The sequence below is a fragment of the Scleropages formosus genome, chromosome 20 (assembly GCF_900964775.1).
Source record: "Scleropages formosus chromosome 20, fSclFor1.1, whole genome shotgun sequence".
NCBI classification, from domain to species: Eukaryota; Metazoa; Chordata; class Actinopteri; order Osteoglossiformes; family Osteoglossidae; genus Scleropages; species Scleropages formosus.
The window spans coordinates 4,315,967-4,337,489 of record NC_041825.1 but is presented as its reverse complement, the minus strand read 5'-3'; the positions used below and the strand labels follow the sequence as shown (position 1 = coordinate 4,337,489).

The window sequence follows — 21,523 nt, the reverse complement described above, 5'->3', positions numbered from 1 at the left end:
ATTATTATATTTTGTGGGGTAACCCACATGGGGTACAGGGGACAAAGGTGTTATGTAGAGGAAATAGGGGAGGACTCTCAGCATATACTGATTTTTTTCACTCATTACCATATTCCAAAATAACATATTTGAGGCAAACAAAAGACTGTTAAATTAATAGGACAGATTGGTGATACTCCTTTACACCTGGCAAAATGGCTATTGGCACTCTGGAGTGCATTATTGTCCTACAAACTGCATGGTGGTGTAGAAATTGTAAAGGAAGGATGAAATTACAGCAAAGACACGGCACATAAGGAGAGGTGCAACTGCGTTTTCTGCAGAAAAAAAAAAGAAGAAAAAAGGGGCACGGTGAGTAGCGCTGCTGTCTCACACTGCCTGGGTGGTGCAACAGGACATGGCTTCATACCCTGCTCAGTCTGGGTGGAGTTCCCTGTGTCTGCGTGGGTTTACTCTGGGGGCTCTGGTTTCCTCCCACACTCCAAAGACATGCTGTTCAGGTTCACAGGGAGTGTGTTCCACTGATGGATGGATGAGTGACCCATTGTAAGTAGCGTATCCAGCAGTGCAAGTCACCGCGGTGAATAAGGTGTGTGGGCTGATAACACTACATAGAGCTCATCGGAAGTTGCTTTGGAGAAAAGCGTCTGCTCAATAAATAAATGTCTATTCCTGCTAGAGAAGAGTGAGACAGATGCCCACATTTACATTTTCTTGGAAAAAATTGTTCCTTGACGAAATGTAAAGGTAAAAAATACACTTATAACTAAGAAACAGGGTGTCACGTACATTCATTAGTGGTTTCCGGCCTAGCTCTTTACACGCTGAAATTTCTCCGGATTCCCCGAATCTTTCACAATACTATGTATTGCAGACGGTGAAAGACCTCAACTCATTGCAGTTTTCTTTTTGATGTGATTCACGATTCCCCTTCGAAGTTTGGCAGAAGGTGGCGGTGAGCCACGACCCACCCTTGCATGCAAAGACTGTGCCTTTGTTGGATGCTCCTTTTATGCCCAGTCATGGTACCCCCACCTTTTACCAGTTAACCTGCTTATTCTTGTGGAATCATCCAAAACGGCATTACTTGAATGTTCTATAAACTTTTCACTCTTATTTTGCCTCTGTCTCAACTTTTTTTTGAGTGTGTTGCAGGCATCAAATTCTAAATTTGGTTATTTATAAAACACAATCAAGTTGCTCAGCCCAAACATTAAAAATCATATTTTTGTTCTTTTGTCAGTTAAATACAGGTTCAAGAGGATTTACAAATTGCAGTTTTGTTGTTTTTGTTGCATTTTAGAAAATATCCCAACTTTTCCGGAAATGGGCTTAATAATAAATGATTAAAAATACTTAAAATCAAGTCAATATGTAAGTGCTCATGTTGTAACACAACATAAATATACAGAGCAGGGCACACATTAACCAGCGGGATAGGTTCAGTGTAAATATAATTAAAAAAGACAGTGATACAATTTTAGCAAAAGCCAAGAAGCTACTGCTGCTCTCCAATCTGCTGGAAAAATTCATTGTGTTGCCCTTTTGTGCCGCATAAGAAACTGACAACAAACATATTGCGACTGAACATTAAAATTAATGTTTTACTATTTGTTGGGACGATTCCGGATTACATAATAAATTTCAAAGACGACAGTTTGCTACTTAAGTTACAGACAACACGGCAATGGGACCAATCACAGCTCACACAGGTTATAGTATCCATTCAGCCGTTTATGAATCATTTTCATCTCTTTCTGAGAGCGACCCGGCCCCCCTTCTCGTTCCTCCCTGATTCCTCCAATCAGCATAGACATCCAAAACGAGGCAGCGCCTCAATCGACGTCTCTCCGCCCTCTTCCTTTGCGGAACACGGCTCGAATCCAAGTCTGTCAAATTGATTGACGTTAGAGTGAACCAATGGGAAGCGAGAATTGCACGCCACCATTCGGGCGATGGGTTGCCTGCCCTCCTCTACCTTCACCTTACCTTCCTCTTCGGTATCACCTGAAAGCAAACTGATGTCAGATGTGAAATTACAGGTAAAGCCTCAATATCCAGTCGAAGCAAGGTAGGTCTGCGGAAATGCAGCGTGTCTCGAGGACGGCGGTGCCAGTGGCATCGCGCGGCACAGCGTCAAGGTGCCCGTGAGAGGAATGCAGGACTGGGACGAACCGGACTGGTTTGCATGCAGCTGCGTGCAGTGCGCGTGTACGTTTGCACGCGATTCTCCCGCTAATAGCGAGTGATGCCGTCGCCGCCCCCTCCTCCCGACGACTGGAGGCTGTTGGGATTTTAAGTGACAGCATTTACTGTAGGTTTATCGCAGTTTCGGCGTCATTTCGCACGTTAGTATTAAGCAGAAACACTTGCAGACCGCAGTTGTGTCCGCGCGCTGCGGAGCGTGAGTGCGATCGGCAGCGCGCATGCGCACTGGCCCGAAAGGCGGACGTGACACTTGAGATGTACTCTCCTTCCCTCGAATTCCTGCTCATTTCTGAGCATAACTGCTCTGCAAATAAATGCGGGGCCCAAGATCCCGCCTTGTTAACTGCCTTTAAAATGATTTTGTGCTAAATTGCAGCCAATGTGTGGCGACTAAGTAACGTGTGCCTGTTGTTTTATACTACTAGTGTGGTAATTTGGGACTCAGGTGGGCTTCAGGTAGGTCAGCGCAATGGCGACAGGCCTGGTTTTGGAGTCGGAACATGAGGAATGGGCTCGGAAAGTCAAAGCGGGAGTGGGGGTGGGATGTTGTGCGGACCGACACGAGAAAACACAAAAGAAAGGCTTCTCCAAGAGGTTGAACCTCCACACGCCAGCAGGGCGATGTAGATCCTACGCCCTTCGTCCTCAAGGAGTTCCTTGCAGTTTGATGGATGGGGGACTCCGTGGCGACGGACAGCCTCGCGCACGTGGACACGGAGCGAGGGTGTTCTTCCGGAGACGTGGACCTCGCTCAACACGCCCGCACGTCCCGCTGCTTGCTTTTGGCCCCAACGATGGATTTCATGCTGGCCTTCCCGGCACCGCCTTGCCATTCCTGTGACGACAACCGCGATGCACGTGTCCTTCGGCGTTGTCCGCAGGGTTAATCGCGTCCCCCGAAGAGGCGCGTCGGTTGAGACTCTTCAGATTCTCACGTCGGAGTGAAAGTGCGGGAAAAAAAAGTGTGATCCGCACCAGCTTCTTGTGTCTCAGATGTTCGAGCTTCAGATTTTCAATGCACGCATTTCCCAGTTAGCATTTCTTTCGCTTGTACACCATCTCAAATTTCTGTTTAGCGGCACGAGCGCGGTCCCAGTTTTCCCGCCAAGCTCGTAGCTGCGGGTAATGAGCGCGCGAACGGAGTAAGAGTGCGGGGCCGACTGAATTCACCTCGCTCCCACAGTGTTTACAGCTCGTGTCTGGTGTTTGCGAGCATCGGTGATCAATGCGGAGACGGCAAGGGTAACGCGTGATGATGGGATGAGCTGGCCAAGAATTGGGAACGCAGAAGGGCTTTTGGAGACTATTGTAAATTTCAGAATATATACTCATTGTATTTTTCCAGGAACATTGGTCATTTTAGCATCTGAAAGGCTTACGCAGGGTTAAGTAGGAAGCTGCGGGTGTGAAGTGCACAGCACATACATTGTCCACATCACTTTTTGACCATCTCCAGATATGCGATTGGCTCAAAATTGGCCTCCTGCTTTGCGTGTCTGCTATTTTGAATTTTGTGTCAAAGTGTATTGCATTGTAAGCATGACTGTTTGCTTTCACTTCCTGTTTTGGTTATAAAGTCTATTTTAAAAGCACATGCTAAAATGATGACAGTATATAAGCAGGTTCAGTGTAATTTAAATGTAAATTCTTTACAGCCGCTGTAATTAGCCTCAGCTGTTTTTTCGAAAACAGGGATCATTTTATTTCATCCTCGTCTTTGCCCTCTTTGTTACCCGACATTCAGAAGGTGTAAACGCGTGTTAAACCTTCTCGTTTCCTGCTACCATTTTATAAAAAAAAAAAAAAAGGAATCAGACAATGAAATATGTTGGGGAATTTGTTTGATTTTTTTGGCATTTCACCCAGAATGCGCTCTATTTTTTGACCGAGTATTGAGCCACCATGGCGTACTTACATTGACGTGTGTGTGTGTGTGTGTGTGTGTGTGTGTGTGTGTGTGTGTGTGTGTGTGTGAATGTTACTCACTCCCTGTACTACGCTGTGTAAAGGGGCCAAATACTGCAAGCTGCTTTGGATAAAAGCATCAACAAAATAATAATGATGAAACATTGTAAACCTGCTATAATGGGGGCAGAGGTTGAGGATGTTTGGCTGTTTTAAGTAGGTCTGCATTACATCACGCTGACCCATTTATAATTGCATTCGTTGAGTTCTTACAAAAGTCGAACCCTTGGCTGCGTTATTAGTGATCCTGCGTACTGTAGGGTCAACGCCGCAACAGTAATAGTTCAAAATATCCTAGTGGATGGCTGCATTACCAGTCTTGAATCCGTTACTGTAGTGGCTTCATTCTTCTAAGGTCATGTTGGTTCTCCATGGCAACCCGATACACAGCTTAAGGCCGCGTGTTGCTTGGTATCTAGTTCACCGTGCAGCAACACTTCTAACACCTCACTTTTCCTGCGTAAGGTACTTTCTTACATTGTTCCCCCTCTAATGAGATTTGCTTGGTAAGTGAAGTTTGTAGGAGTCATACAGATCTTGAGCAAATGTGGATGTTCGGGGTGCTGGGACACCGCAGGGAACACAGCTGTTCCACAGCCAACAGGGAACTGAGGCTATACTCTGCTGATCTCTCTGTTTGTGGTGAGGGGGGTGGTGTTGTGTGATGGTGACCCTGTCGCTCATCTCTTTTCAGGGAGCATCATGCCTCTGCCTCGCAGCCTGTCTGTCACTTCCCTTTCTGGCCTAGATGACTGGACTGAGGAATTTGACTTGGGAGATGCCGTTCTCTTTGAAATTGCCTGGGAGGTGGCAAATAAAGGTACCCCCTGGCTCCGGGGTTGCCCTTCTGCACTGTCTGGGTGCTCTATTCATACTGTCATACGTCTGACCTCTGTCTGTTTCTGTTCTCCCCCATCTTCTTTCTCTCACACACACACACACAAATGTCGCTGTGTTTTCTGCCATCCTCACATCTGCAGTGGGGGGGATCTACACTGTGATCCAGACCAAAGCCCGGCTCACCTCGGAAGAGTGGGGCGAGAACTACTTCCTGGTTGGGCCTTACATGGAAAACAGTGTCAGAACCCAAGTGGAGCTTATTGAACCCACAAACCCTGCCCTGAAGAGGACCATCGACAACATGAACTCCAGTGGGTGTAAGGTACGGCGCGCTTTCTCCACCCTTCGCTTGCATACACACTCGCGCACTCTTTAGAAAAGTCTTAAAAGGGTCCTTGTATGGTGCTGTTAAACATGGGTGGTGCTACATATTTTTTGTCTTATGGTAAACAGGGGCTCTTAATCACTAAACTAAAGTTATGTCCCTTTCTGATGTTATTGACTGTGTTCTTTTCCAGTTGCATCTGATTGACAAACTAAAGCAAATTAGCATAGTGGTTAGACCAACTGCCTTTGGACCCAATTCAAGCCTCACTTCCGGCTGTAGTACCCTTGAGCAAGGCACTTTCCCTGAATTGATCCAGTAAAATTACCCAACTGTTTAAATGGGTAAATAATTCTAACCTTAACATTGTAAGTTGCTTTGGAGAAAAGTGTCAGCTAAATGAATAAATGTAGATTTTCACTAACAGGAGATGTATTTGGTTTTTTTTTTTTTTTGAGGATATATGATTTTGTTGGGCTTTTGTTGTTTGTATTATCATCATCATCATCATTGTCATCCATCTTTTCAGTTTCTGCTCATCCAGTCAGGGGTTGCAGTGGTGCACAGCCTGTCCTGGGAAGCATAGGGTGCGAGGCAGGGTACACTCTAGATGGGTTGCCATCTCGTTACAGGGCAGTCACACACGCTAAGGGACAGTTTAGAGTCACCAGTTCACTCGAAAAGCATGCAGTTGGGCCTGCGGGAGGAAACCTACTCAGACATGGAGAAAACATGCAAACTCCACACCCACTGAGTCACATTTGAACCCACAGCGCCAGAGTAATGAGGTAGCAACACTGAATGCTGCATCACCACACCACATTAGTATTTTTATTATTGCAATAATCATCATTGTTGTTGCGGGTAGTCTTCGAGTTACGACATATGCGACTTCGATGACCCAAATTTATAACGACCGTCCCATTAACTTTCTATTATTTACATTTACATTTATTCATTTAGCAGACGCTTTAGTCCAAAGTGATGTACATCTCAGCAAAAATTCAATTTGTGCATTACACGAAGAGACAGAGACATGACTGCAGACATGTGATTAAGTAAACCTAGTTTGTTACCTTCCACTTTATGCACTGATGTTCATCGCTTGAGTAGGTGCATAAAACGCAGGATAGATGAATCCTGATAACCTCTGACCAAAACTTTTTTTTATAATAATAGTAAGATATACAAAATCACATACAATGCTGGAGTAGCGGTTGTATAAAGGCTTATCTGGGGATGATCATGAGGTTACGGTGCACGAACATTTACACCATACATGAGCTGGAGAGATCTTGGGCGAAATGGCTCCGTAAAAGATGAGTTTTCAGACCCTTCTTGAATGTAGACAGAGTTTCCGCAGTTCTGAGTGAGAGGGGAAGGTCGTTCCACCACAACGGAGCCAGAACCGAAAACCTCCGTGCTTTACTTTTCGTGCGCGAGACCACCAAGCGAGCAGAAATAGACGAGCGAAGGGGTCTGGCTGGGGTGTAGCGGTTGATCAGGTCCTGCAGTTGATCAAGTCCTATTATTTTTGAGTCGCAACATTTGGTGGTAACGTCTAACGGCCATGGCTCCATCTGCTGTGCGACGCACATTGGCGCCATGTCTCTTAACGACTGTCGGTGTGTCTATCAGCAACTGTGTTTTAGTTACAACAACATTCCTTCATGTACAAAATGTTTAGTTCGTGATTCCATTCCCCTTACTTTTTTACAGTGGCTGTTGAGCAAAAATGTCAGTGTTCTGGCGGTGCAGAAGAAAAAAAGCAAAATAAAACGGATTCGGAAATGAAAGTGAAACTAAAAGCGCGGCACAAAAAGTTAATGCTGTAATGTATTATGTCTATTGCATTAATTAAATATGAATAATGTGTGAAATCAGTGAAAAATATAACAAAGCCCTATTATACAATGCAGTATTCATGCGTGTTAATTGTTTATATGTCCTTTTGGTTTACATAATAAAGCAATGAGGGGATTTACCATGACGTTGAGTTACAACAAGGTTGTCAGAGCAGAACCCCTTCGTATGTCGGGGACCGCCTGTGTTTGGCATGTGCCGAAATCACCCATAGGGTGGATATGTGACATTAGTTCCCTTAATAATGCAGAGGCGGTGGTCACATGAACCCAGCCTTGGCACCGTTAGCGGAGCGGCGCTAATTTACATTGCGTTACAGCAAGAGGTAGAGAGAAGCCGGAGCTCCTGAACGAATCACGGTGACATGATATAACTTTGTAATCGTCCCTTGGGGCGCCCGGGGTCCTGCGTGTTGCACAGTACACTTTTAGTTATGAGCCTGGACCGTTCAGCCAAGCTGTGTGCATAGTGAGCTGGCAGCACCCAGGGCCAGCTGAGACACAAAACAGGGTAACATACTGCACTCTGCCGACATGTCCTCCACTATACACGATGTCCTTGCCACGTTGTGGAGTCCTGCTGCGCTCTCCTTCTGCCCCTCTGCAGCTGTACTTCGGTCGCTGGCTGATCGAAGGGAGCCCCTACGTGGTGCTCATTGACGTCGGCTTCACCGCCTGGTCCTTGGACCGCTGGAAGAGCGAGCTGTGGGAGAACTGTGGAATCGGGGTGCCCTGGTTTGACCGCGAGGCCAACGACGCCGTGCTCTTTGGCTTTCTCACCGCCTGGCTCCTGGGGGAGGTCAGTCAGGGCCACGGGGGTGGGGGGTGGGTACATGGTTGAGGGGAAATGCTCCTTGAATGCTGCTGTTTATGTTAGGGGGCAGGGTGCTAAAGTGAACTGAGATGTGCTTCAGAGCTGAGGGAATTAAAGAAACAAGCCAATTTTAAAAAAAAATAAATAAATAAGATAAAAAAAAAAAAAAGTGGTGGTAATCTGTACCCCCCACCCCCACAGTATGCTGCACAGTGCGAGGAGCCTCCCCACATCCTGGCCCACTTCCACGAGTGGTTGGCAGGCCTAGGCCTGGTGCTGTGCCGACAGAGGCAGCTTCCTGTGGCCACTATCTTCACAACGCACGCCACCCTGCTGGGTCGCTACCTGTGTGCAGGCAGCGTGGACTTTTACAACAACCTCCACAAAGTAGGTATAGGAGTTGCAGGGTGCCGACAAGGCTGCCCTTGAACTACCTGCTCAGTTGTATATATTGACCATCTATTTACACCTGACCAATCATGTTGATGTGAATATCTTACTGTTACCTTGTAGATGCAGCAAACCTTAATGTCAGAAACCATGTAATAACAAATCTTTCAGTGCAGTGCTGCTTGAAAGTGTGTGAAGCCTATAGGGAAGGTCATTATTCTTGTATGAAATATTAAACTTATAAAATGAATAAATGACTATGACTTATACACCTGGTTCTACTTACTTGGTTTAACCAGTACAACTTGGGCTTCACTTATTTTTACACCTGCACTACTTGCGTGTTTCTGCTACACACATGATTTCCTCTAAAGAAACATATGGAATTGATCATTACAAGCCTGTTATGTCACATGAGAAACACCGATTCTCATTCAATAACCCTTTCGTGGTAAAACCAAGGGACACTTATGTTTCACACACTTTCTAGCAGCACTAATTTCTGAATGTATCTATAATGCAGAGTAGAACAAAGTTAAACATACAATATAATGAAGTGAAAATTCGTTGTCCTTATCGCTATTCCAGATGTATCATTAAAAGGTCTCACATGTGTCATGGTGAGAAAGCTTTTTATATTTAGGCCTATGTTTGATGCTATAATGGCATGTGCAATTTAAACGAGCATCCCTTTTTTAAACCAAATACACTGTGGAAAAAACATAACTATTTAAGGGGGAAAAAAGAAAGATAAGTGGTTGCTTAACGGGTTGAGTTTACTGCTGTTGTAGTTTAACAGGGAAATTAGAAGGCCAGCAGGTGGCGTAGCGGATAGAGCCATTGCCTCCCGATTGAAAGACCCAGGTTTAAATCCCACCTCCAGCTGTAGTACACTTAAGGTGCTTTCCCTGAATTGTTCCAGTTAAAATTACCCTGCAGTATAAATGGGTAAATAATTGTAAGTAGCTTAGTGTATAAACCCAAGTTGCTTTGGAGAAAAGCAGTGTCTAGATGAATAAATAGTAGAAATTAAAAGTAAATTAGTGTATCTTCGGTGCATTGTAATGCAGCTGAGATGTTATTTGACGGTTTATGTGCAGTGACTCCCCCTCGGTTGTGCCATGGACTATAGGACACTTCCCACCCTAACTCGTAACCCCTTACCTTAAACCCTAACGCTAACCTTAACCCTCTTCCCACCCCCCTTTAGTTCAACGTGGACAAGGAGGCCGGTGACCGGCAGATCTACCACCGCTACTGTCTAGAAAGAGCTGCGGCCCACTGCGCCCACGTCTTCACCACTGTGTCTCACATCACTGCCATCGAGGCCGAGCACCTGCTCAAAAGGAAGCCAGGTGGGGCGAGGGAGCCTGAGAATTTTGGGATTTTCTGCGGAGGGAGGAGCAGATATGGTTCGAATCCTTTGCGTAGCTGCAGTTGAATCCGAGTGCCGCTTCTCTTCGGCAGAGTCGCCTTTCCATTGAGCATTGATTTTTCGCTAGTATGAATATTTCAGTCCATAAAATGCGATTTGACTCAGGGGGAGTTGTAACGTAGGTTGGCTGTACCATCTGCGATCATTTTCATCGGAAAGAAGGCGGGTTGACGCTCGCTCTGCTCTGTTCAGGTGCTCTCCCTGCCTCCTTTGCTTCAGCTCTTTTTGTTTTCTTATCTCTCACTTTATCTCAGTAGATTGTTCCTGAGGTGCGCCACTAAACTTTTTCCCCTTTGCTGCCCCGAGATTTCATAACCATTAACCAAAACCGATCTCATTCCGGGAACCATTTTTTGCATGTGTAATGAGCATAACTGTTACATGACGACATTTTTGTCTTCATTTAGCACCTGCAGTTTTCTCGTGGCTGAGAACGGCTTGGGTTATAGCAGCCCAGAAGGACTAATATCGCAGCCGAGAAAACGATAAAGACGTCGTTCTGTAACAGGAGAAGGAGTCTGCATATGTTTATATGTTTAGGTAGTTTATGTAAAGAGTGACAGCTAATAAGCTAGTGGTCTCTGTGTGGCCCCACTACGAATGAGTGGTGAAAGGAAAGGAAGAGTTAGAGCTTTGCTTCTTTGTGGACTGAAAAATCTCTGGAGTGTTGGAAAAATAACATTTGAATAAGCTGAATAAAATCTGTGAATATGTCGAAAATAAAGTGGAAAAAGGTATGAAGGAAACTGGCCAAAAAATTACGTGGAGTCTAATAATCAAAAATCCTGCATCATATGTGCAGATAATGTGGCATTCTTTCTTTGTATAATTTCCTATAACATTTCTTTAATGTAAATGCATCTTTTTGTACAATTGCTACAATTTACACTTTAATCATTAAGATTAGACCCTGTGCTTAGTAGGAGTAAGAGTAATTCCTATGGATAGTTTTGATGCAATGGGGAGCGCGGTGGCGCAGCGGGCTTGGCCGGGTCCTGCTCTCTGGCGGGTCTGGGGTTCGAGTCCTGCTTGGGGTGCCTTGTGATGGACTGGCGTCCCATCCTGGGTGCGTCCCCTCCCCCTCCAGCCCTAAGCCCTATGTTGCTGGGTTAGGCTCCGGCTCATCGCGACCCAACTTGGGACAAGCGGCTTGAGCAAGTGTGTGTGTGTGTGTGTGTGTGTGTGTGTGTGTGTGTGTGTGTGTGTGTGTGTGAATTTTGATGCATGTTTTTATTAATTTTTTTTCTTTTAACTCCACAGAGTTGAGACATGAGTTGTAACCAGAACTGAGAGATGATAGCCTTCTCTTATACATCTTTTCCGAGATATAAACAAAATAAATACTGTGACAGATTTTGAGGCAGTGGTGAATAACTGTTTTGTTGCAGAGACACCTGATTAATGCATTGAGGAGTAATATCCAGAATCCTACATGTAATTTTGAACGCTGTACTAAAAGAATATTCCTTTGAACTATACCGATATCCTTTGAGAATTTGAAATGAAAAATATAATGTATTATTATTATTATTATTGACACAATATTGCAGTTTAAGAGTCATCACAAATGGGGACTGGTTCCCATCGAGAGATCGGAACCTGAGTTTCACTATCACAAGTTTAATTGCTTAACCGCTGCGCTACCTGCTGTCCCAGTGCTTTGCGGTCCGGCTGCAGTTATCACTCTGATTCGGTTCATCTTGTCCTCTCCTCCTCCTCAGATGTGGTCACCCCTAACGGGCTGAACGTGAAGAAGTTCTCTGCCTCACATGAGTTCCAGAACCTTCATGCCCACAGCAAGGCTCGCATACAGGAGTTCATCCGTGGACATTTCTATGGGTTAATAACACTTGTTTTACATGTAATTTGGGTGATTGACTTTGCTACATCCATGTAAATGTAAAAACACAGTTGTGATGTTAAAGTTCGGGGGGCTTGATCAAAATTATACAGTGAGTCTTTTGATAGAAACAAGCTTTTCTCTCTCATTTTTGCAGGAAATATTGTTTATTCTCAATACCCTTCTACTGAAGTGTGTACTGTAGTTATTGAGATGAGTGCTAAGAGTGTCACTTCATGGTGTGTGGGATGTGTAGCACTCCCGAGTTACACCCCCATGTCTTATGGAATACACGTTTCTGTGTGTCTTTTGGTGGTGTGTGTTTTCTAGAGTTCTGAAATTCAGTATCCCGGTGCTGTTAGTTGTGTAAAACGTGTGTGTGTGTGTGTGTGTGTGTGTGTGTGTGTGTGTGTGTGTGTGTGTGTGTGTGTGTGTGTGTTTATGTCCGTTCGCAGACACCTGGACTTTAACCTAGACAAGTCTGTGTTCCTCTTCATTGCTGGGAGGTATGAGTTCTCTAACAAAGGAGCTGATGTCTTTTTGGAGGCGCTTGCTCGGCTGAACTACCTGCTGAGGGTCTGTACTGTATCATTGTTACGTGTGTGTTTAGGGAGTGGGTGCATGTTTTCGTGTGCGTTTTACCGTAATGTCATCTCCCACGTAACCATCAGTGCCGCTAAAGTTTTGAGTGAGAGAGTACAGGCCAGTCTGGAACTGAACATGTTTTTCAGATTAAGCAAAATTCAATTGGACCAGAAGTATTTACTGGTAACAGAGTAATTGCAGTAATTCATGTACCATTTCCTTGTATATTTTAGGTGAACCACAGCGAAGTGACCGTGATTGCATTCTTCATCATGCCTGCCAGGACAAACAACTTCAATATTGAAACGTTGAAGGGACAAGCGGTCAGGAAGCAGCTCTGGTAATGCTGCTCTCAGTACCGTGGTACTCGTGCTTTCGCTCTCCCTGTGATTCAGCTTTACTGAGTCGGCACTGAACGTTGTAGTTTGGTGGAAGTGGACATAGACTGTAGCGGCTTAATTTTTGAGCTCTGCCTGCACACATGGGAAGTATACTATATACACACAGGTCCTCTGTGACCACACAGAATGCCTGGCAGGTTCGACAGACACTGGTACCCCCAGAGGTTTACTTTCCTCCCCTTTTTCTTTGGGAGTATTTTTTGTTTTCCTTTCCTCAGTTGCCAACTGGGTACTTCATAGCTAATTACATTTTGTTATAGCTTAACTAATGTTTGTGCTGTATTTTCTGGAAATGTCTCACTCGAGTGACGTGATATTAGCCATTCCCACATTGCTCCAGGGACACACGCTACTGGTGCCTTACGCCATATAGTTATGAATTATTATTTGTTCGTTAACCTTCCCTGGTCAGGCTGCGCCAAATATTCTTTCAGCTTTTGTGCTCCCTTGGGCTCCTCCTACTTACCAAACAGGCTTTAAGAAATTAATTTTTATCATTTAAGGCAACATTTGGTATTAGTGGGCTTAGCAACAAATATATGTATAATAACTGACACACAGCATTATATTTATTAATATTTACGCTTTTTAAACTGCTGCAGGGATACAGCGCAAACCGTGAAAGAGAAGTTTGGAAAGAAGTTATATGAATCTCTACTCGTGTGAGTATTATTTCTGCTTATTGTTGTGTATTTACCTCCGACATTGTGTTCCTTACATTTGTCTTATTTGACTGAATGTGTTTGTTTTTAGTTTCAATTATTTTATTTTTGTGTTTGTTTAGTGTGTTTATCAAAGACTTTGGAAATGACCAGTCATTCAAGTCAGAGGTAAACGCACTCAGTAGTCATGTAACGGGGATCCTTACCATGAAAAATACTATAGCAGCCTAAGTAAATATAAAATATTTTTTTCATACAGCTCCCTTTTTTCAGTGCAACACTTTTACCCAGTTACACGCTCTTTTTACTTCCACAACAGGCATTTTATTCACAGCCTACTATGTCTTTCACTGCACTACTGTATATATTTCAACTTCCCAGTTCCTGTCGCACTGACAGTCCCAACCAGTCACCACGCTCGATTAAGGTAAATCCAATATCACAGCAGAAATAATAGATTACTATTAGAGTACTATTACTATTATTAATATTATTTATCTGGCAGTTTTCTTCAAAGTTACAGTGTTAAGCTACTGATAATGATTCACCCATTTAGACAGCTGGGTCATTTTTACCTTAATGAAGGGTACTACAGCGGGTGTGGGGACTCAAGCTTTGTAAACGGGGCACTTGACAGAGTGAAGGACAGAGGCAGTGATCGTGTGACCTTTATTTCTATACATCATAAACATCTGCAGACAAAATTGTCGCAGTGTTTCCATCCAGAGAGCCTCCTGTCTCAAGTCTTATGTTTCCTGGATTGACTCCAGACCTCGAGGCACCTGTGTTGGACAACCAGTTAATCATATGATTGAATGAATGAATGAATGAATGTAAATATTTAAAGAAAAGCTACAAATAATTTTGTAATTATGTCGATTTTTGCATTGAATATGATTAAAGTTTGCTTGTCACAAAAATGCAACTAGTTGTTCTTCAGTGTTAGTTTCAGTTTGGTACTTTACAGCCATTGGAATATTGTAGAAGGCACCAGAACATTCTAGAAAGCATTAGATCCTAAAGGGTACTGGAATATCAAGCACTTGGAACCTGGTGCCGAAATTTGCTAATTTCAGGAATGTGTAATATTTTCCAAAACACAGACATATATTATGAACTAACACCAAAAGTAAGTTAAATCTAACAAAACAGAATGGAAAATGCAGGGGGGAAAAATCCACATAATATTTTTCTTACATTTTGTTCTTTTTTTCCTTTGGAGATGACAGTAATTGGACTCCCTCGCAGTGGGAATTCGCCTAATGGTGATTCTCGTGGTAATATTACGTGTAAAAATTAACGTTACAAATTAATGCCGTTCCCAACCCCCGGAGTGGATGCATAGTGAACACCTCCGTTTTGTTTCTGTGCGATAAAGAAATGACCTTCTCCCCACCCCTACCGTCAGGGGCCAGTTACCAGATGTGTCGAAGATGCTGGATAAAGAGGATTTCACCATGATGAAGAGGGCCATCTTTAGCGCCCAGAGACAGTGTCTGCCGCCCATCTGCACACACAACATGCTGGATGACAGCAGCGACCCCATTCTCAACTGCCTTCGCAGGATAGGGCTCTTCAACAGCTCCTCGGACAGGGTGAAGGTACGCTGCGGTGGGGGGGGGGGTCGGGTCGCTGTACATCTCTCACAAAGTACAATGAGTGCATTACATTAAAAGAAAGGGAGAATCTTCATAAAGAGTATCTGTTCAATAGTCGTGATCAAAAAGTTATCGAGCACAAACATTTATAGATTAATGTGCACTTGGACATCGTGGGAGAAGTGAGTCCGGTGTTTCTGCTTTTTGTGTGGACGATAAATGTGTGCCTTTGGTCTCGACATTGAAAACAGCTGTCGTCCAGAAATGCCTACGGAAACCAGTGCTGCGTAATATTAGCATGCGTGTTTTGTATTTATTTATCTGTCTGTCTGTGTGTTATATTTACATTTTCAAATGATTCACGCTGCACCCGCAAGTTATTTTTCTCCACTTGGTGTCACGGTGTTGACCGATGTCTCCTCTTCCTTTAGGTGATCTTCCATCCAGAATTCCTATCGTCCACATCCCCTTTGTTGCCCATGGATTACGAGGAGTTTGTGAGGGGTTGCCACCTGGGAGTCTTCCCTTCCTACTATGAGCCCTGGGGATACACACCTGGTGCGTCTCCAGCTTGGACGCACGCTGTCGTCTGTGTCCTCCTCTTTGTATACAGCTGCATTGCCTGTCCTCTAGGGGCTGATTTACACTTAAAACGGCAGGCAGAGTGTTTGACTATCCAAAGTATAGCTTGAAACCGACTTCTAAAAGCTGAGATAGTAAAGTTACCCAGGGAGAGGTAAGGTAGAAAGAAAAAAAGCCCAGATTGTTTCTCTGTTTAATTAAATTGTCTGTGCCCCCATTTTCAGTTAAATTGATGTTTATTTTGCTTTTCTCCAAAGCTAGTGATTTTTACCAGAGCAGTTTTAGAGTAAGCACCTTGCTCAAGAGTACTGCAGCTTCATTCGAACCGGGGTCCCTCAATTACCTGCTTGCACGTTTAACCACTACGCCACCTGCTGCCCTAACTTGTCAGTGGCTGTCTGAATTGTACACTCCTGAAATACAGCAATGCCAAAGTCACCTTTTTCTCTTACTTTCTGAAAATGCCCCGTATTGACGTGTTAATTTCAATGTCCTTGATAAATATGTGTCACGTTTACCCGGAAATACTGTAAATATACATGCCAAAGTGTAGCAGCGCGATGCAACAGGATGCCAATGAGTTTGGTTGCTTCTGTGTCTCTGACGGCCGTGGTTGCGCTGCTCAGCCGAGTGCACCGTGATGGGGATCCCCTCGGTCTCCACCAACCTCTCGGGCTTTGGCTGCTTCATGGAGGAGCACATCGCTGATCCCTCTGCCTACGGTTAGTCCCCCTTTTCCGCCTCTCTCCTGTCGCCCGTGTTGTCTGCAGACGCCTCCCTCAAGGGCTCCTTCTCCCCGTCAGGCGTCTACATCCTGGACAGGCGGTACCGCAGTGTGGACGAGTCCTGCAGTCAGCTCACCTCCTTCCTGCTGCAGTTCTGCCAGCAGAGCCGGCGCCAGAGGATCATCCAGAGAAACCGAACTGAGCGGCTGAGTGACCTCCTGGACTGGCGATATCTGGGTCGGGTGAGAGAGGTGGCAGGGGGCGGAAAGTGTGGGCGTGCGGGGTGAGGGGGTTGACAGCGACACGGTGAGAAGGGGAGATCTGTGAAAGGCAAAGGTTAAATTGCAGTTAGTGCTGAAATAACGGGCTTCAGTGTCTCTCTCTCTCTCTCGCTCTCTCTCAGTATTACATTTCGGCTCGCCACATGGCCTTGGCGAAAGCCTTCCCTGAGTCTTACTACTACGAACCTCAGGACCCGTCTTCGGTAAGTGTGTGTGTGCTTGTGCGTCTGCACACATGCACGCGTGTTATGCACTTTGCGTAGCCAGAACACATGTTAAACATCTCTTCCCACCCATCTCAGAAAAAGGGCTTCCGCTACCCCCGACCGGCCTCGGTGCCGCCCTCCCCGGCCCTTTCCCGGCACTCGTCTCCGCACCACAGCGACGACAACGACGACGATGACGAGCGCTACAATGAAGACCTGGAGGCGGAGAAGGACCGACTGAACATTCGGCAACCCCATTCCCCGCAGTACCGCGACAAGAGCGGCTTGCCGGATGCCATCCCGGTCTCTGATGGCGACGGCACCCCGGCTTCCTCAGCTTCCACCCCCAGCTCTGTCAGTTCTCCCGCAGGTTCCGTCTCCAGCGAGAAGTGAGCTGCCGCCAAAACATAGGTGTCCTCGGTGCGAAGCACAGCCCCCGCAGATGCTCTCACACTCACACCCCACACGCATACCTGCTGGCACATGACTCAGTGATTGGATCGCCGTTTCAGAGCACATGGGTATTGCAGTGCGTTGCACCAGCTCACCCAGGGACACACACTCGCTAAACACTGTAGCAGGCAGTGGGTGTCGACGAGGAAGAGTAAGGATGAGGTCCGGGGGGATTTGTGAGGACGCCTGGTACCCGCTACGAAGGGCTCGACGGCCGACGTTCGGTTCTCAGGGGAATGCGATGAGTTCGAAACTTTACTCCATAAGAAATAAGAAATGCTAAGACTAAATGTCTATATATATGATTTACTGGATTTTTGAGCCACTTTATGGATTTGAGCAGAATTTAATTCACTACAAATGACATACCTATACATATTTGAGAAAAAAAAAACAAAAAATTGAAATAGTACTGTCAGAACTGTGGTAAATGGAGCCAGGTCTTCTAAGAAATTGTTTGTCCAACTGCATGAGGGGAAAAGAAGAGGATTTTCACAGTGACTGTGTGAGGATAATCACCCACCCCCACCCCCCGTGTCTTTATTTTACATGTAGGTTAAAGAATAGGAAATGTGAACTGCAAGCTGTAAACCTGGTCCCTTTACATGTCGATGTGTCCTTGACGTGTCAGGGTGGCGACACTCAGCTGAGTGATGCGTGAATTAGTGACACCAGCAATGGGGACACCCAGATCGCAGGAGGAACGACAGATGTTGAATATTCTAGCGGTAAATTAAAATGTGTATTTGGCAGTGGAGGGAGGAAAGGAGATTAAATGTGCAATGGCAGGTTTTAGGAGGAGGACACTTTCTACTGTGCTATTATTATGGGTGAAATTAGTCCTGTTTGCCTTTTTGTGATCCGTGTGAAGTTTAAAAAAATAAAATGTATGCAGTTTTAAAGATACAAACATAATTTTGTGTCAGCTGGAATTTTGTGCGAGCGTCTGAAGCGTGCGCTTTGATTAGTCGTGGTTGGAACGATTCTGTGGTTCGTCTTGAATCGAGCCCAGAGGTGAGCAGTCTGGCCCCGGAGAAGCTTGGAGGTCAGAGAGTTTGCTGTGCGTCGTGAGTCCGTTGATTAACGGCTTGAAGAATTGATTAAACTTTTCATTTGTGTCAAAAATAACCATTTTTTTTGTTTTTTAAAATTATTTTTCGTCTTCCAGTTAGTCTTTTTTTTTAAACCTCCTGAAGTCAGGTCATTACTGTATAAATGCAGTGACTTGTGCTTAATGAGAAGTTGATTATCTACTATTTATGCAGATGCACTTCCCAAAAATAGGGTGGTTAAATATATTAATTAAAAACAAGCAGAGGACCTGCATTCTCATACCTGGGGCAACAGGTAGCACAGTGTTGTGGGACCTGGGTTCCAATCCCACCTCCTACTGTAGTACCCTTGAGCAAAGTACTCACCCAGAATTACATTTGCATTTATTCTTTCAGCTGACGCTTTTCTCCAAAGCGACTTACAGTGTTTAGCGTACGCATTTATACAGCCGAGTAGTTTTACTGGAGCAATTCATGGTAAGTATCTTGGTCAAGGGTACTAGAGTAGGAGGTAGGACTTGACCCTGCAACCTTTTGGGTCCAAAGGCAGCAGATCTAACAGCTATACTACTAGCTGTCCCCAGATTTGCTCTGCTAAAAAGTGTATAAATGGGTGAATCGCTGTAAGGCACTCTGAAGAAAAGCACTGGCTAAATACTTAAGTGTAAATGTTAAAACATGTTAAATATCCAAAAGCTGATCACATAGTTGTGAGTTTGATGCCTGTGATGTCACGCTGAAAAGCAGTGGCGCTGAGCCAAGTGAGGCCGAGGAGTCGTAAGAGCGGCGGACGGCCCTCGCTCCGGCGCTCAGCGGGATGCTCGCAATTCTGTCTCAGCCCTCGTCGAGAAATCCGTCGCACTTAATTAAGCAGATAATTGTTTTGTTTTTAAAGTGAACATTTCGGCTGCAAGTCAAATCCACCGTGAATGGCGCAGAAGTGCCATTATAATTACAAATATACGCTGTCAACTTCTTTTTACCATAAACGGTGGAAATCTCAAAACAGGCGTCCGCAGTATGGAGAAACGCACGAAACGAAGGGAACGAACGGCGCACCCGGCAGACGGGTCGGAAGGGGGTCCCGAAAAATGAACGTGCTTTGACTGCCCTGCAACTTTGGGTTAAATACCGCACGGAAATCTGCATTTTACATTTAAATAAGTGTACGTTTTAGTGAAATGTGTTTCTGGTCATATACCATAAGCTGTATGGAGAAGGGTTATCCTTCAATAAAGGAAGTATAAAGGCCCTGGAGGTAAGAAGTGGGCTGCTGTTGTGAACACGTGTATCACATGTGTGAGAGATGGTCTTACCGATGTACTTTTAATAATGACGGACACCTGGACACCTCTAAATCCTCGCTAGTTTTTCAAGCCTTTACCAGTTGGGTATTTTCATCACTGAAGCGATGCGAAGAAAGGCATCACGGCCGCGTTCTCCAATCGCGGTGTCCGACGAGGAGCCGAACACGGAGCTTCAGTTCGCACGAAGTAACCTCAGCTTCTTAAGATCATTAGCCCACAGAGATAATTCCAAAACCGTGGATCCCCAACTCTTTCACCTAATTTTCTTGAGATGATCTGCATCCGCTTGACAGATTTTAAGGGCTTATGCTAATCCTCCGTCTTCCCATGAGTGGTTTAATGACTAGAGGGTGGACTTTAAAGTGTGAGATAACATCTGTCCATAACACTTTATAATAAATAGTTGTTAAGTGGGAAATATTGCCAAAGGGTGTAAAACGGCTGTAGTGGCATAGAAAAATATTCAAGAATAATCAGATAAATGGAAACGTTGCATCTGCAGACCATGGGATAGAGGTAGTCGTCTCCAGCCAGGGGAGGGACGCGTCTCCGTTTTGTTCCCGTCACCTTTTATCACTTAATTGGATCAGTTTTTACGCCGTAGCGGTGGAAGCTGCAACACCCCCCAGGTGCACCTTATTTTCTTGTTTTGAGGGGCGTGGGGGGGGCAGGAAGAATGTGGATTTTTCTTCTGCTCGGGCACCATTTGCTAGCCTTCACTGCCTACCCACACGTCTGGGAGCTCCTCCAAGGTCAGCGCAGGGAATCTCGCTACACCTATAAGCAGAGCGGAATCCTGAAGGAAATAGTCACTTCTGCATAAAACCCATGGATTGATGTTTTGTTTTTTTTTTTTTTTTTTGCCAGAACAATCCACTACTTGCTAAGGCTGTGCCTAATCTCTTTGCTCTACAGGGAACATCTGACATTGTAGAAAGTTTACTTTGGGTGTAGGCACCACAGCTTTTTGTAGGAACATGAAAATTGACAGCACCGCACGCTCCCCCAGCATTCACTCCAGATAAAGATGACGTTTGAGGGGAGGTGGGCACCCTGGGGTACTATTATCAGTCTCTTCCATGAGTTTTATCCTCTTGCAGACTGGTGGGCTGCGCTGGGTCACAGCGGGGCTGCTTCAAGGCTCTCGGTCTCCTCTTCCCCACAGCCTCTCTCAAGCTACCAGTGATCGTATGAACCTGGTTGTGTGACTAATCCAGTTTGTGGAATCATAGCTGTTCTCTTTCTTCTCCTTCTCCTTCTTGCTGCAGTTTCCGAGGCCCAACAATCCCACCTTTCCTCTTTTGCCTCAGGAGGAGGACGTTGAACCAGGAGTCCCAGTTCTGCTGCTAGAGTCACCGTCCATTTCCGTGCTCTCGACACCAGTAATGTGCTCAGTACGGAAAAGAAAAGTAGTCGCTTGTTCATTTATTTAGCTGACACTTTTTTTCCAAATCAGCTTACAGTGGGAAGTTTTTCACCCATTTATAAAGTGGCTGGGTAATTTTACTGCATCAATTCAGGGTAAGTCAGTGCCTTGCTCAAGGCTACTATGGCGGCAGGTGGGATTCAATCCTGCAACCTCCAAGACCGTAGGTCGTAACCCCGCCTGCTGTTCCCATCGGGATGGTTTTAGCTGAGTATTAAATTTAGAACCTGTTTAAAACAGTCCGCCAGAGTAAAGTGTGGGAAACCTACTTTAAACACGTCTTCTGCCATTTCACTAACGCTTTTATCTGCAGTGATTTATGATCAAGAGCAGGATCTGAACTGACAACCTTTAAGGTACAAATTGTTAACCCTAATTGCTACGCTGCCGACCGAGTTAAATTGCGCTGGAAGACTTTGAGTGGTCGTCGAGCACCAGCCTGCCGTGCCAGACATGGTGTTACGAAGGCACCCAGGTGTCTCTGAGTCGCACGTTAACTGGCCCATTATTACAGGTCCCCGACTGTCACATTGTGCCTTGTTCAAGGCGTCGGAAGTGTGTGTTTG

General features: G+C 45.2%; 1 protein-coding gene across 3 annotated transcripts; it reads left to right on the top strand.

The window, feature by feature from the left end:
- The first annotated feature begins 1,962 nt into the window (after positions 1-1,962).
- LOC108923853 (glycogen [starch] synthase, muscle-like) lies at positions 1,963-20,921 on the top strand. 3 transcript variants are annotated; one of them, XM_018734873.2, is made up of 17 exons: positions 1,963-2,042; positions 4,868-4,993; positions 5,154-5,335; positions 7,808-7,999; positions 8,216-8,401; positions 9,615-9,759; positions 11,561-11,678; positions 12,135-12,255; positions 12,498-12,604; positions 13,268-13,327; positions 14,736-14,928; positions 15,357-15,483; positions 16,134-16,229; positions 16,311-16,474; positions 16,636-16,716; positions 16,816-17,108; positions 20,800-20,921. In XM_018734873.2, exons 2-17 carry the CDS (start codon positions 4,876-4,878, stop codon positions 20,879-20,881), a joined length of 2,265 nt encoding a protein of 754 aa, XP_018590389.1. In that variant the 5' UTR covers positions 1,963-2,042; positions 4,868-4,875; the 3' UTR covers positions 20,882-20,921. The 3 variants fall into 3 exon arrangements, with proteins under 3 accessions (XP_018590389.1, XP_018590392.1, XP_018590391.1); XM_018734875.2 differs by lacking the exon at positions 1,963-2,042 and adding an exon at positions 2,546-2,664; XM_018734876.2 differs by lacking the exon at positions 20,800-20,921 and having other exon boundaries at positions 16,816-18,082.
- Positions 20,922-21,523: the final 602 nt, after the last annotated feature.

Bases quoted from the DNA above. Each gene is read 5' to 3' on its own strand.
- LOC108923853 (XM_018734873.2), top strand. From the start codon at position 4,876: ATGCCTCTGCCTCGCAGCCTGTCTGTCACTTCCCTTTCTGGCCTAGAT. The intron at 16,230-16,310 runs GTTAGTCCCCCT...TCTCCCCGTCAG, and splicing joins CGCTGATCCCTCTGCCTACG to GCGTCTACATCCTGGACAGG. The intron at 17,109-20,799 runs GTGAGCTGCCGC...TTCTTGCTGCAG, and splicing joins GGTTCCGTCTCCAGCGAGAA to TTTCCGAGGCCCAACAATCC.